The following is a 13,958-nucleotide window of genomic DNA, read 5'->3' as shown; positions in this document are numbered from 1 at the left end:
CACACACACACACACACACACACACAGTTGTCATTACCAGTATAAAAAATGTATGAACCAATAGCACTTATCACAAAATTAGGAGGTTCTCTTGAGTCAGCAAAATTCTCCTTCTGGTTCACTGAGCATGGCCATAGAATCGTCTCCCAGCTTAATTGGGTAAATAAATCCCCCCCCCCCCTTCACTACCTCTACATCATGTGCAGCAAGCATTCTGGGAAAATGGCTGATGTGTCTCAGGTTAATTTGAGCTAAGTGCCACCAGCCCACAATTGCACTCCATTTTGAGATCCACAACAGGAGCTACAATCTTTCATTATGAATATGACATTCCTTCACCACATGACCTTTGACCCCATCTCTACAAAGCAGGAAGCCATACATAAGCAAGAAAGTTGCCCTTACTGCATGGGGTAAGAAATAATTCATCAACCAAACAACTAAAACCTATGTATTCCAATAGCAGTTGTCTCTTAATTCAAGCCTACCATAAAAAGTGAATTACAATTTTCACTCAGAGACAGCAAGGACAGCATTCACAAATCAGAGATATGAAACTACAATGAAGGTCTTGCCGGCTAAAATAAGATGAACAGATAAGACCATTTTCTGACCACAGCAAAAGAAGCACCTGAGTCTTAAAGGAAACAAACATTAATGTTTATTTTCCATATGAAGACAAATACTCAGAGGACTTAACCTCCAAATATAAGCCATAAAATTATGTCAGAGCAGTAAATGGATAATGACTTAAAAATGTGCTCTTGATGTGTCTGCTTATCATAGCCAAAGTGAACCTTCTTCTAAAAGCCATGACCAAAACTCTCCTATTTCAGAATGTGTGTGGAGTAACTAATTTTCAGCTTTTTACCTTAAGTATGTGGCAAGCAGGGGCTTATAACAAACACATTATACCTATTAAAAATATTTATTTAAAAGATACTGGAAAATAACAAGATGTAGAATTGGTAGAATTTAGCAGGAATTATCTGTATAATCCTATAATGGGCAAATTCCATTTGCTTTGAAAATTTAATATTCTTTGAAAATATTATCATTAGTATGGAGCTATGATGGAATTGTAAGAATTCAGTACACTACACATAACAGCCACACACTCACTAACACACACACAAAGACGCACAGACATACACACACACGCACACACACACACAGAACACCAAACAAAAAATATGAGTGACTCCAGGCTGTTGGCATTATCAGGATATCAGTCTTGTCCTCATAATCTCTAGACTCCCCATAAACCCACCGAAGGTACACACACACACACACACACACACACACACACAAAAGCTAATCCATCAATTGTGCTGACTAATGCAAACACATGTTTGTCCAGGGCCCATGCCCGAAATATGGCTTTCGTACAGGAAGAGGGGCGTATCAGAGAAGGAAAGCCTCAGATGCAGGATACAGTTCCCAAGGCTCATGTCCCCTTCAGTAAAATCTGAAGACGCACCCAGAACGGCCAGAATTGGATTAGTTTTATTCATGGGAACATGGTGTTCCCTTCCACACATTCCTGGTCAATAATTCACCTCAGAGTGTCAGAGATTATAAAGCACCCACATCTATGCACTCTAAAGCGTTTCATACTAGAGTGCGAGCTTTTGAACTGGCTACAGCAAAGGCCACACATCTTTATCCCGGGGACCAGGATTATGAAGGGATGAGAAGTTCTTCTGATTTATTTCACAATCACAGTAGATGGTCCGTCCGGGGATACAATCACCGGCGAATCAATAGCAGAGTCACAGCCAGTGTTAGCATTTGCACTTCTTGAGAACATAAATGCTCTTTATCAGCTAGAAAAATGTATGATTTATTATAAAATTCTCTGACTGACTGCCATTTGTCGGGGGTTTATTTTTCAGCATTAAGGAGTAGTGGATAATATACTGGATAAAATGGAATAAGGAAAAATACCATGAGGAGGTTGTGTCACCATCACCACAGACCCACTAATAAGAGGCAACTTGAACTTGGATCCTAGCAGCAGCGTGGAATAGGAATCAGTGATCACGTTTTGCAACCCACGGGTTTGCTGGTTCAAGGCTCAGGGGCACTTGTGCTCTAAACAGATTTTTACTCAGAAGAATTGCTTTTAAACCAAATAGTCCAGTCAAACAATGACATACAGCTTGAAAATGTGGTGGTTAAACAAATACTTGACATTTCCTGATCTTCACCAGCGAAAAACTAGAATACCTCACAAGGGGGTATCAATAAAACCAGAGATATGCAGAAACACGCGCACATGCACATGCACGCACACGCACATGCACACACACGCACACATGCACACACACGCACACATGCACACACGCGCACACACACACAAACGCAGGGAGCAGCAGCAGGGACACACCTGAGCACGCAGGTAAAGACTCACCGCATTTGAGCTGATGCTCCCTGAGGCTGCGGAACTCCAGGCCGTGCAGGTGGGTGGGGTACGCGCAGGGCGTCCCGTTCCCAATGCGTACAGAGTTGGCCCGCGCCCACAGGAGGAGCCACTGCAGGTGACAGTCACAGTACAGAGACTCCGAGCTGAAGTACCTGATGTGACAGCATGTGACAGCATGCAGGAGTTACAGCAGGACAAACCATTTACACAATACTAGAGCTGTCATTCTGTCTGTGCGTGCGTGTGTGTGTACACGTGTGTGTGTACACGTGTGTGTGTGCACGTGTGTGTGTGTGTTTGTGCACGTGTGTGTGCATGTGTGTGTGTGCGAATGTGTGTGTGTGCATGCGTGTGTGTGCGCATGTGTGTGTGTGCGTGTGTGAGTGTGCATGTGTGTGTGTGCATGCGTGTGTGTGCGCATGTGTGTGTGTGCGTGTGCATGTGCATGTGTGTGTGTGTGTGAATGTGTGTGTGTGCGTGTTTGTGTGCATGTGTGTGTGCATGTGTGTATGTGTGTGTGCGCATGCGTGTGTGTGCGTGTGCATGTGCATGTGTGTGTGTGTGTGAATGTGTGTGTGTGCGTGTTTGTGTGCATGTGTGTGTGCATGTGTGTGTGTGCATGCGTGTGTGTGCGCATGTGTGTGTGTGTGTGTGCATGTGCATGTGTGTGTGTGTGTGAATGTGTGTGTGTGCGTGTGCGTGTTTGTGTGCATGTGTGTGTGCATGTGTGTATGTGTGTGTGCGCACGTGTGTGTGTGCGTGTGCATGTGTACGCACAGTGTCGTGTTTTCACACATCTAAGAGAAAATGAACAGTGAGAATCTTACAGTACTTGGAGGGACAGAAGGTGGGTGAACAGGCCCTCTGGCAGAGATGAGAAGATGTTCCCTGATAAATTCCTTAAAAACAACAGAGAGGCACTCTGTTAAAGGGAGGAGAGGGCGGTACTGAAGAGGACAGCAGACAAATTATTTCAAAAAAAGATGGCTAATGATCTCTAAATATTTCTTAAGATACAGTAATCTACTCACAATTTGGAGAGACTGCTGAGGTCCACAAACATTTCAGGAGAAAGGCAGCCAATCCTGTTATTGGAGAGATCCCTAAGAAAGATAGAAAAACCTAAGTCATATAATGGGCTTGAGGTTTAGAGTCAGATTCCATCTCGCAATGTGTGTGTGTGTGTGACCTGAAAACGCTCTTCATGAGAGCTTTTAATTTTCTCCAAAATGATAATGAAATGAAGTCAGACTCAGCTTCAGATCAGCACAGTTATGACCATTGTTTATTTGCCAGACTCCCAGCATAACCACATAACCTTCCGTGACCTCTCTCCCACCCAGTCCTGTAAACCCCCACACACAGACACACAGGCACACAAACACACGGTGGGTTGGTGCAACTCGCTGATTCGGGCCCAACATCTGGGTCGTTTTGGTTTAGTGTTTTTTTGTCATTCTAAAAGGGCCCGGTGCTGCTGCCCGGACTCGGCTCCCTCCCCCACTTTAATTAAAGGCTGTTTGCCTGCAGCAGCTGTGGGACCGCGAGCCCAGTGCCGGGTAATCACCAGTCAGGGAGTGCTTAAATTAACCATCCTGGCACACGTGCTGAAAATCAGCAGCGGATGCAACACTTAGGCAGTAAAAATATCCTGTGTACCGCGGGTGGAGTTGAGTCCCTTCCCACTGTGTGTGTCTGTGAGCCTAAACAGTCTGGTTGTAGTTTTTTGTGCCAAAGAAATACATCACAGTGCAGTGGAATTACGTTTAAGGACGCGGGTATCGATAGTGGAACTTCACCTGCACATAAACTAGTGTGTATTCATGGGTTTCATTAAAAATGAGGACGACTTTGGATACCAGTTTTGCATGCACGCTCTTTTTCTCACCCTCTCATTCATTCGCTCACTCATTCACTCTCATCATTGTTTTCTCCCTCCTTCGCTCTCTCACACTCACAGTCTCCGCAGTGCTGCCAGTCCATGGAATGCACCGGGCTCAATGGTACTAATTAGATTATTCTTCAGATCTCTGGAAGAGAGAGGGAGGGAGGAAGAGAGAGAGAGCGAGAGAAAGTGAGAGAGAGAGAGACAGAGAGAGAGTGAGAGAGAGAGAGAGAGAGAGAGAGAAAGTGAGAGAGAGAGAGAGGGGGTTACGTCATTGTGTCAGGAGGCCATTGTGTTCCGTGCCGTTGGAGTTGGGAATGACACTCGGAGAGCATTCTGCTCTGTCCCAGTTCAATGACCTTTGACAGTGATGAAATGCAAAGAACACATGATGCGAAAAATTTTAGAACCTTGAAACAGTTGACCATGTAGTCCCAAGGCACAATAGCCAATACAATAGCAGACTGAGAAAAAAGAAATGGGAATAACTTTTTTTTTTCCTTTTTTTTTTTTTTAGTCAGAAAACACACCCAGGTCCCTGCCCTGTCTACATCAGAGAGCAGTCACCAAGATTCTGACACACCAAGGTTCATCTCCGCCTGGGTGACTTTCATCACACAGAGACATGGGCTTCCACAGCTTCTGTTTGCGGTCTGGTTTGAGATATTCTGAAGCTTACACTGGTTGACACCAGAGGGGATGCAATAAGGTTATTAAGTAAGAAGGTTGTCTTTTTCATTAGCCTCAGTATTAGGAAACATAATCTCTTTAAGATCGCAGTGGTGCCATGAATCCCAGCTGTGCCCTGCTGAGTTATGCCATGCCATGCTGCTGTATATTTCACAAAATTGCTACACACTCTCCTTCTTCAAGGATCACACAGCTTCTAAAAATGGATTTCATTTCATAACCTTTTTTCTAATTTTTCTCAGCCAGTGAAAACTTCCTGAAATTGTACCCCGGTTTCCTCCCCCATCCCAAGACCCTGCCATTGACGGGAATCGGAAAGGTTTCGCCTACGTTCACGATGCACAGACAAGATAGGCGAGCAGCAGCCCTCACTCTGTGGTCTCCGCACATCTGCAACGACTTACAAGCCCCCCATCCCCGCTGCCCAGGGAGAGTCTGAGGCCTGCTCCACTCAGGACTGCCACATCCCCACCAACCGGTGCTTCTGGCTGCCAAGGCAGGGCTGCTTAAGCCAATCAGACCCCTCTGAATACTGGGCGCAGACACTGCCAAATACGCCATTATCCTGGGTGACATTTTCACTGCCCTGCAATAATTACAAAAATGAAGTCTGTATAACAAGTTGTTATGTGTAACAGTCACCCTCTCATAAATCTTAAGTACAGTCATGATTTTAGTGCAATTAATTAGAATACTGTAGATGCAGTCCAGATAACTATCTGGAAGGGTCGTCATTAATAGGTGATTGATGACTACCGTCAGATTTTAATGATCTGTAACTCATGTGAAATTGTTCAATTTGAAGCTAAAACAAACTGGCTGTGCACTATTATCTTGGTCATTAGGTATAAAACATCTCTTTATCTGGGTATTTCTGAACAGGCACACGCTCACATGAACATATACACACACATGCAAACCCACAAGCAGTGGCATCCCATCCCTGCTGGGTAGCATGCCACAACTTACACATACAATGTTTAAGAGAAACAGGTCACCGTCATTCTTTCATGCTTAAAGGCCAAAAAACTAAGAAGCAGTGAACAGCCCCCCACCATACCCCACGCCACCCCCACCCCCTACTGCCCCATGGGTCTTCCATCTGTCTCAGAGTTAAACGCTTTCCCCGCTGTGCTCACGGTAACTGGCCCTCGGGGCGGTGTGCAAAGCCACGGAGCGGGACGGGGAGCGAGGGATCGGCACAGCAGGCAAGAACCCCGCTAACCCCCGAGCCCATTCGAGCATCGCAGCGACGGAAAATAAACTTTGCCACAGGACCGAAGGTACACGCTGACAGCACAGGGCCAAGGGCCAGGACTCCTCAAACACTACCCACGTGAACATAATGAGAGGAGAAGCAGGAAAAGGATAAGCTGTACTTAAAGAGGTAGAAGACAAAAAGAAGGTGCAATTAAAGGAGTAAAAGGAAGATGATGATGATGATGATGATGAAGGAAAAAAAAGGAAGAAGTAGGCAATAAAAACTATAATAATCACATACTCATTGCAGCTCATGAAAGGGGGCTGCTGCACATTCCTCTAAGATGATTGACAGGGTAAAAAAGGTGTGGGTGCTCAGGCAGGATGGAAAGGAAGTAAAATAAATAAACGTGTTCCTGCTTCCTGGAGGGCCAGGCCCGTGCGCGGCCAGGGTCAGGCCGGCCGGCGGCGAGCACCAATCACACGCACCCCAGCTCCACGAGAGAGAGAGAGCTAATGGCCAGGGGCAGAGAAGCCCAGCTGGATAAACTCACAGAGATGAATGTTTAAAAAAACCAGCCCCCCCCCCCCCCGCTCCCCCACCCCGACCCCCACCCCGAATCCCCAGTGTTTGATGTGAGCAGCTCGCATCGCTTGGCCCTGCTTCCTGTAAAAGCCCTGCTGTAAACTCCGCACTGGGCAGCTAATATTTCAGCCGCTACTGAAGCAAGTCCTAAATCTGTTCCCCCCCCCCCCCCGCTCTCTTAGCGTCCTGTACATCGTAGACCTCTGCCTCAGTTCTGTTGATCCAGACAGTTTTAAACATTTAACTCCACAGCTCTAACAGTGTGATTTATGTGTAAATAATCACCCCCAAACAGTCTTCTGGCATATGTACCGTGCAGGGCCTGTAGGGTAATGTGTCTGTCTTCCTGTAGTACTGAGCACAGCTCCCATCAGCTCTGCTGCATCAGAACTGCTCTCCTTACAGATGCTAACCTCTGTGTCACGGTAAAACACTGAAGGAACTCCCTGACCCCCACCCCCCAACCCCCAACCCCAGACAAAGTTTATGCTCTTTGGCTTTTTACATTTCTTCTTTCTTTTTAACATTCTCTACTAACCACCTTCTCTGCCACAGTCCTTTTTCCATTAACTGAAATAGGTAGATCATTGAAAGCCATTGACCAATCAATTCATGACCTTGCTAAATTCTTTTCATATAATTTATTATTTGTTTATTTCACAGGAAAATGCACATTCATATTAAATTCATCCGTAGTCCCAGGGCTACGTGTCTTTAGACCGTGAGAGGAAACCGGAATACCCGAAGCAAACCCACGTGAACACAGGGAGAACATGCAAACCCCATGCCAAGAAGATCCAGCCTGCTGTAACGCTAGTGTATATTGTACCTAGCAACCCATCACAATGCCTCCCATTGCCCAGTAGTTAGTTCCCAACCCAGTTCTGAAACCAGTTACTAAATTTGGAACCAGTGAAACCATTCAAGTTAAATCTGGTTTAGGGAAAAGCAATCTTCAGCATCACAACACTTCTCAATGAATTAAGGAGAGACACCGTAATTCCAAACAAAACGAGAGAGACTATTCTAAATAAGCCCAATCAAACCGGGAGAAAACACCAGCACTGTACCTCCCTGTCCAATCAGAAAGATGGCACTCGTACTTGTCAGCCAATCGGTGGAGCGTTAGCCATCGTGCCTCTGTTCAGTAAACACAGGTTCTGTGGCAGTTGCGGGGACGAGCGAGGGCGAGAGGGGCCTGTCGGAGGTGGAGCCGTCCTGCTCTTCCTTCAGCCACGGGAGAATGATGGGAAACAACAGTGCTATTGTGCAGCAGGACAAAAGGAAAGGAATTCCCATGGAGGGAGGCTCAGAGGCACAACAGGCTAACAGGGAGAAACAGCGAGCTGACAGGAAGCCCAAGTGTAGGAGAGGGTCCACTGCACCGTGAGCAGTGACAGACAGGCTAATCATCAGCGAGAGAACAGCGAGCTGTGCTTTTATACTCGCCCTCTGCAGAAATGGCCTGGAAGCATGTCAGCTCACCTGCAAGGGAAGCATACATCCAAAACGAGGCTCAGCCTTGTTATATATCGGCGAACACTGATTCAGTGTGTTTGTGCGTGCGTGCGTGCGTGTGTGTGTGTGTGTGCATGCGTGCATGTGTGTGGAGAGGGAGTGGGGTGCAGGGGAGATCTAGAGGCAAAGTCCTCCATCTCCCTTCTGTGCTGCTGCCGTTGCCTGGTTGGGCCTATAGCCAAAGGAAAGGGAGAGTTCTGGGCTCTGCTCCAGCTGTGGTTGACAAGGTGTGTGTGTATGTGTGTGTGTGTGTGTGTGTGTGTGTGGAATGGGGGGGGGGGTGTTAGGAGAGGTGAGATAGGGTGCTTATGTTGAGCAGGGGGGTTTTTTGGTAATATTCGGTGTGACCCTGATACTGGACCTCTTGCCCCTTGGCTTTTCTGGCCCTCAACAGTGCCTCCTGTACTGTCCAGCCCTGCGATGGACTGACATAACATGCTGGTGCAGGGGGCTGGAGCACGGAGCGTGAGATTTAAGAGTGTAATTTCACAGCCAGTAACCCAGGGACAGGGCCGGTCCTCTTCCTCCACGAGGACATAAACCCCAAAGCTGACTACGCCCGTTGCAAATATGAGGTGGGGAGTCCGTCACATGCTCCTGAGGTCAACGCCCTGGTGTCTGATGGAAAACATCAGGAGCGTCAGCCTCCTTTTAAAGGAAGCCTGTGAGAGTTCTCCCTGTGCTCCTGAGTCTGACTCCCCTTCAATCAGTCAATCGTTTACATTTGCGCATAGGAATTTGTCACAATTCACTTCACAGTATACCCTAGCCGAACCTCACAAAAAAAGAAGCCAAAGGTGACAGTAGCCAGGGAAAAACTCCCTGGACAGTATATAGGAAGAAACCTTGTGAGTAACGGGGAGCCCACCCTCCTCTGGCTGGCTAAGGGTGTGGTTTCATTGGAACAAAAATGCTCAGATCAATTTTGAGACCATTGGAAATCGACCAGAGGTGGCAGTTCTGGGAACCTGGGGTGGGGCACGCTGGAAATGGGGGTCGGAGGTGCTGGTGCCCCATCGGTGGCAACGAAATAAGGAAGAACATGGACTTCAGAAAGAGTTATACTGTACGTGTCAAACAAAAGACACTGTGTGATACACATCGCCACCATTACCACAGTATCGCACCATAGTGGACCACTCAACCTCATTTGAATTGGGGGGGAAACATTAAATCCTTTAGAGAGCAACAATTAGGCATAAATGATATTCAACAACGGTTTCAACTATTGGTGCGTCATCTGTCAATGAATAACTCAACAATGTTCATTTTCCTCTTCAGCGTTTTCTTTAAATCAAAATGAAATGTGCAAGTAACAAATGTCTTTCAATTTTTAGGGACAAGAAAACCTGCCTAGTGCTTTCAGTCCTGCTTCCTCATTCTGCTTGAAAACATAGTGAAGCATTTCTTCCAAAACAGGAATGATTCAGTGCCTTGTGTTCCGAGCTCAAAGGCTCTTAAATCTATGGCGGGGGGTAAATGCAGTGACACATCTTGGAAAGAACTAACGAAAGCCCAACAGAAAACCAACTGACCACATCTCTATTCTCGATCTCCATTTTGTTTTGTGTTTAACTTGAAAATTAAAACTGAGGAGGCTTGTTCCCATGAAGAAAATACACTTTTAATCACCTTTTATTTTAAGGAGCTTTAATTAAATAAACTGTTCCAGACGCAGGTGACAGTAATTTCCATGTGTATTATTTTTACTCTGAATGCACAGGACTGTGCGCACCATTCTTCCTCTGTGATATAATCACACCTACTGGGAATAGCCCTCAAACACGAATGTAACCGAGAAACAGAATAACAGCTCTCTCTCACAGACCCACACGCTCTCACTCAGTCTCTTTTCTCCAGAAACTTCCCTCCTTCTGTCGCTGTCGCTGTCTGTCTGTCTGTCTCTCTCCCTTCCCCCACTTCTTCCTTCTCACTCTCTTTCCCTCTCTGAACACTAAGAGTTATTTTCATGCAGACCTTAGGAAGTGGGTACACACAGCCATGGAGCGGCCTTTTCCATGAGCTGGAGAAAATTCAGGGCGTGCTGGGGGTGACCACATAATACGATTCCAGAGCAAGAAGATATATATTTTCATCCAATTTACTCATTTATTTTTTCAAGCGCACCCCCAGCTAAAATGACTATAGCAACAGAAGACTTTTCTGCACAAGTCTGGAAGCAGTTATAAATAAGAAGACACCCGCGCAGATAAAGAGAAAATGACTTGACTTCAGTATTCAGCTCACACGTCCAGGGCACATAAGTGGTGTTTTAATCGCTGGCCAGTTGGAAATCTGTGGCAATGTGGTTTTTGGTGAAAAATGGTGTTTATCATGTGAAGAGGGCAGAAACGGACTCTTCTGTTCCACAAATGCAGATCTGTCGACCGGCCAGAGCCTTTCACCTGCATTTATTACCCTCTAACTGTCGTCCAGAGGATGGTCTGAAAGTGAAGCGTCCCTTCAGAATTGAGTTATCAGTTTGATCTTCTTGTTTACCTTCTGTTTGGAGGGTGAATTCATGAGTTGCCTCGCAAATTCTTCATTGCTACTCCCAAAATCAATTCCAGTGGTTATGAATGGGGAAAAATATGTTTAAGAAGTGAAATACTAGCGAAACCTAAATAAACGGACAGACCTGAATTCAGCATTTTACATAAACAAAATGAAAGCGAGGGCTGTTGAATTATGCAGGTTATTTTCCCAACTGGGGAAAGCAGATGTTAACTTTGACCAGGCATGAGAGGATTTTTACTCAATACCCCACTAAATCGACAGCACAGCACACAGAAATGTTAAAGCCCAGATCAGCCAGAAGACGTTCTGAAGCAACATCTCAAAGAGGGCCAATCAGGAAACACAAGCTGGCCTGCATCACTGAGTCACAGGTTTGTGAAAATGTTTGTGGGGTCCAAACTAGTCTCCCCCTTAGGCTCAGTGCTCCCCACTCCCACCTGGTCCCCTAGCCTACCGTCCTCGCCTGTATTCACTACGCAATGGTGTTCTGTGAAGCCAATGCCACGCTGGGCTTCACGGTGCCAAATGACCAGCTGCCATCCAGGCTGGCTCTCCGCTTGTGCCCTAACGTGCCACTTTCGCATCCGTGTCACTGGATGAAAGACTGTTGGCACGGCGCACGGGCATGGGGTGTCTGCCCACCCAACCACCCAGGGTCAAGGGGCACTGTGCTATTTCAGGGGTCCTTCACCGAGGCCAACAGCACTGATGAAGTGCCTGCCTCCAAACGGAGGTAACAGAAAAGATATGACATCCAATCACATAAGGCATAAGACGTTGGGGTCACACCATACTGGCCATAAGAAAAGGGCTTGGAAAGTGTACAGTAATGAGGAATGCATTTACTGAAAAGTGTGAAATGGAAAGGGAGATCTTTAAAGCGGGACAGGTTTCCCCACTCTTACCTATGCAACAACTTCAAGGACACAGTCAAGGCCCCATTTCTCCAAATATAAGAACCAATAAAAACTGCACAGCAGACTGTACCATAAGCCTTGCAGACCATCAATAAAAATGGCTTCAATATCCATGAAAGTGAATGCTGCACTAGGATCAGCTCTTTCAATCCAAAACTTGAACCCAAGCCCCAAACATCAGAGTGTGAATTCTGTTCCAAGATAAGTTTCTAAGGGCAATATTTGCATTAAAAAAATAGCCATTCTGTTTGTGAACTAGGAATGTAGTGGTGTGAACCCTTCTCAGTGTGATAAAAATAAAACTTGACCAACAACTACATTTCACAATATATTTTTTTTTTCAGAATTGTCCCCACTAAAAAAACATCTTTAAATGAGTTACAGTAAGAGTAAGAATTAGCATTTTTGTTATAGAGAATATTATAACTGCCTGCAGTAACAAGCCTCCAATGATGTGCAAAGCAACATAAACAATTACAGAGTCACTGTTCCACTGTTCTACAAGTAAAATGTCTCCTTTCGGACATGTTGAAGAAATACAGTCAGACTGCACACGCCTATTGAAAGCCACTGACACAAAGAGGAGGGGAAATAAACAAGCGATTAAGAAGTGGACACAGGTGAGAAAATAGTGAATTCTTAACCCAGGGCGGAATTAAATTACCCACATGTCCATTTCTCCAAAGATCACTGGGCCCGTCAAAACCCCTCCCTCACCCTCTCCCTTTTCCTCTTATTCTCCAGAAAGTTTTAAATGTGGGATTATTTCAACAGCAAGAGGACTGCAGCTGATTTTATGAGAGCTGAAAGGACTTTGTGCATAGCCACAGAATGGCAAAAGTAATAGCTCACTCAATGAAATAAAAAAAAGTAAAAAGATCAATTACTTACAGTCTCTCCAGGTATGAAAGACCCAAGAAGGAGCCGTTTTTCAGCAAGGAGATCTTGTTATGGCCGAGGACCCTTCAGAAAGAGAGAAGGAGATAAATTCAGAGTGATATTAGGAATATTATAACTTATCTGCTACCGTGAGTTTAACCGGGATTTCCTTACTACAGAAAGTTTGAGATGTTCTATGATATAACCGAACATTAACATAGCGTACTGGAAATAGAACTTAATGTGTGCGCCCGTTAAAATGCATATAAACAGTTTGCAGTTATTAACACGGTAAAATGTAAGGTTTTCATTTTTAAAATATAAACCTGTAGATATTATTGCCCTGGTTTTGTTTGATATATACTGACAATCTCTCGTACAACTTTAACAAATAAATGGAAAGGAAATGGACATTATACGCATTTACAATACACACGTTTTAAAAGACGCGCGCTTCCCTCGCTTCTTCTGAGCGATGCGTCCAGCGGACTTTGAGGCGGAGAATTAAAAAGAGTTAATTCTCCGTCAATCTGCCAGTCAGGCGACTGCGCTAACTGCACCAAAAGAATGTGCAGCAGAGGTAGCTGATGCAGAAATCTTACAGGATAGATGCCGGTGAGCAGGCAGGCGGTTATGCTGCTTACTGGAACCCTGTCTGCCAGGGGGAGGGCACGGTTGCCTGAATTGTCTGACCCCCCCAAGCAGGGCTTGACATTACCACCTTGCCACCCACCAAACGTGGGTAGAATTCGCCAGTGGCTTGTAACTCCTTCATTCTTAATAGCCACTTGGCAGGTGACCTTTTAGTAGCATCTTCTATGAAAAATAATTATTGTACTTTACAAAGGGCATCTGAGATAATTAAGACAATTTGAGGTTATACTACATGATACTAACTCCCATGACCACTGGGTGCACACTGTGCTCATGCCATTGGGACATCCACTTCGCCCTCTCGCTCTTGCCTCCTCAGTCAAGCTGGGAGTATAATTCATAAGAAGGCGAACTCGGCCGCAATCAAAATATATCATAGAGTTCAGTGGAGTATAGGCTACTCATTGAGGCTTAAGACTGTTAAGTTACACTCCACAGATTCAGATTCTCCAGTAGTGATCAGAAAACGAGGTAAGTGACAACAACTGCCCACAACTACCAAACACAGAAAACAGCAATGGCTCGGTCAAGGAGCATAAACAGACTTCAAAGTTGCTTTAGTTTATTTAGCCGTCCAAAAAGAAAAAAGTAGGCTTGATGCAGTGTTCAGTTTAACTAGCAGTGTTTTTTTTGGGGGGGGGCGGTTGGCAGGTGAAAATACTGAGCAGCTAGTGACTTTGGAAATCC

General features: G+C 45.5%; 1 protein-coding gene across 3 annotated transcripts in view; it reads right to left on the bottom strand.

The window, feature by feature from the left end:
* The window catches only part of LOC118218168 (adhesion G protein-coupled receptor A1), a 100,549-nt gene that overhangs the window by 70,275 nt on the left and 16,316 nt on the right, over positions 1-13,958 (bottom strand). For 2 of the 3 annotated variants that reach the window (XM_035400621.1, XM_035400622.1), the window contains exons 2-6: positions 12,630-12,701; positions 4,384-4,455; positions 3,457-3,528; positions 3,253-3,324; positions 2,414-2,577 (exon numbers count right to left, since the gene is read on the bottom strand). In XM_035400621.1, the coding sequence (XP_035256512.1) occupies positions 2,414-2,577; positions 3,253-3,324; positions 3,457-3,528; positions 4,384-4,455; positions 12,630-12,701 (452 nt within the window). Of the gene's footprint in view, positions 1-2,413; positions 2,578-3,252; positions 3,325-3,456; positions 3,529-4,383; positions 4,456-12,629; positions 12,702-13,958 lie in introns of those variants that run through there. The other variant, XM_035400623.1, reaches the window with a different exon arrangement.

The sequence above is a fragment of the Anguilla anguilla genome, chromosome 18, assembly GCF_013347855.1.
Source record: "Anguilla anguilla isolate fAngAng1 chromosome 18, fAngAng1.pri, whole genome shotgun sequence".
Taxonomy (NCBI): domain Eukaryota; kingdom Metazoa; phylum Chordata; class Actinopteri; order Anguilliformes; family Anguillidae; genus Anguilla; species Anguilla anguilla.
The sequence above is the reverse complement of the archived record's forward strand: the minus strand, read 5'-3'. Positions and strand labels throughout refer to the sequence as shown.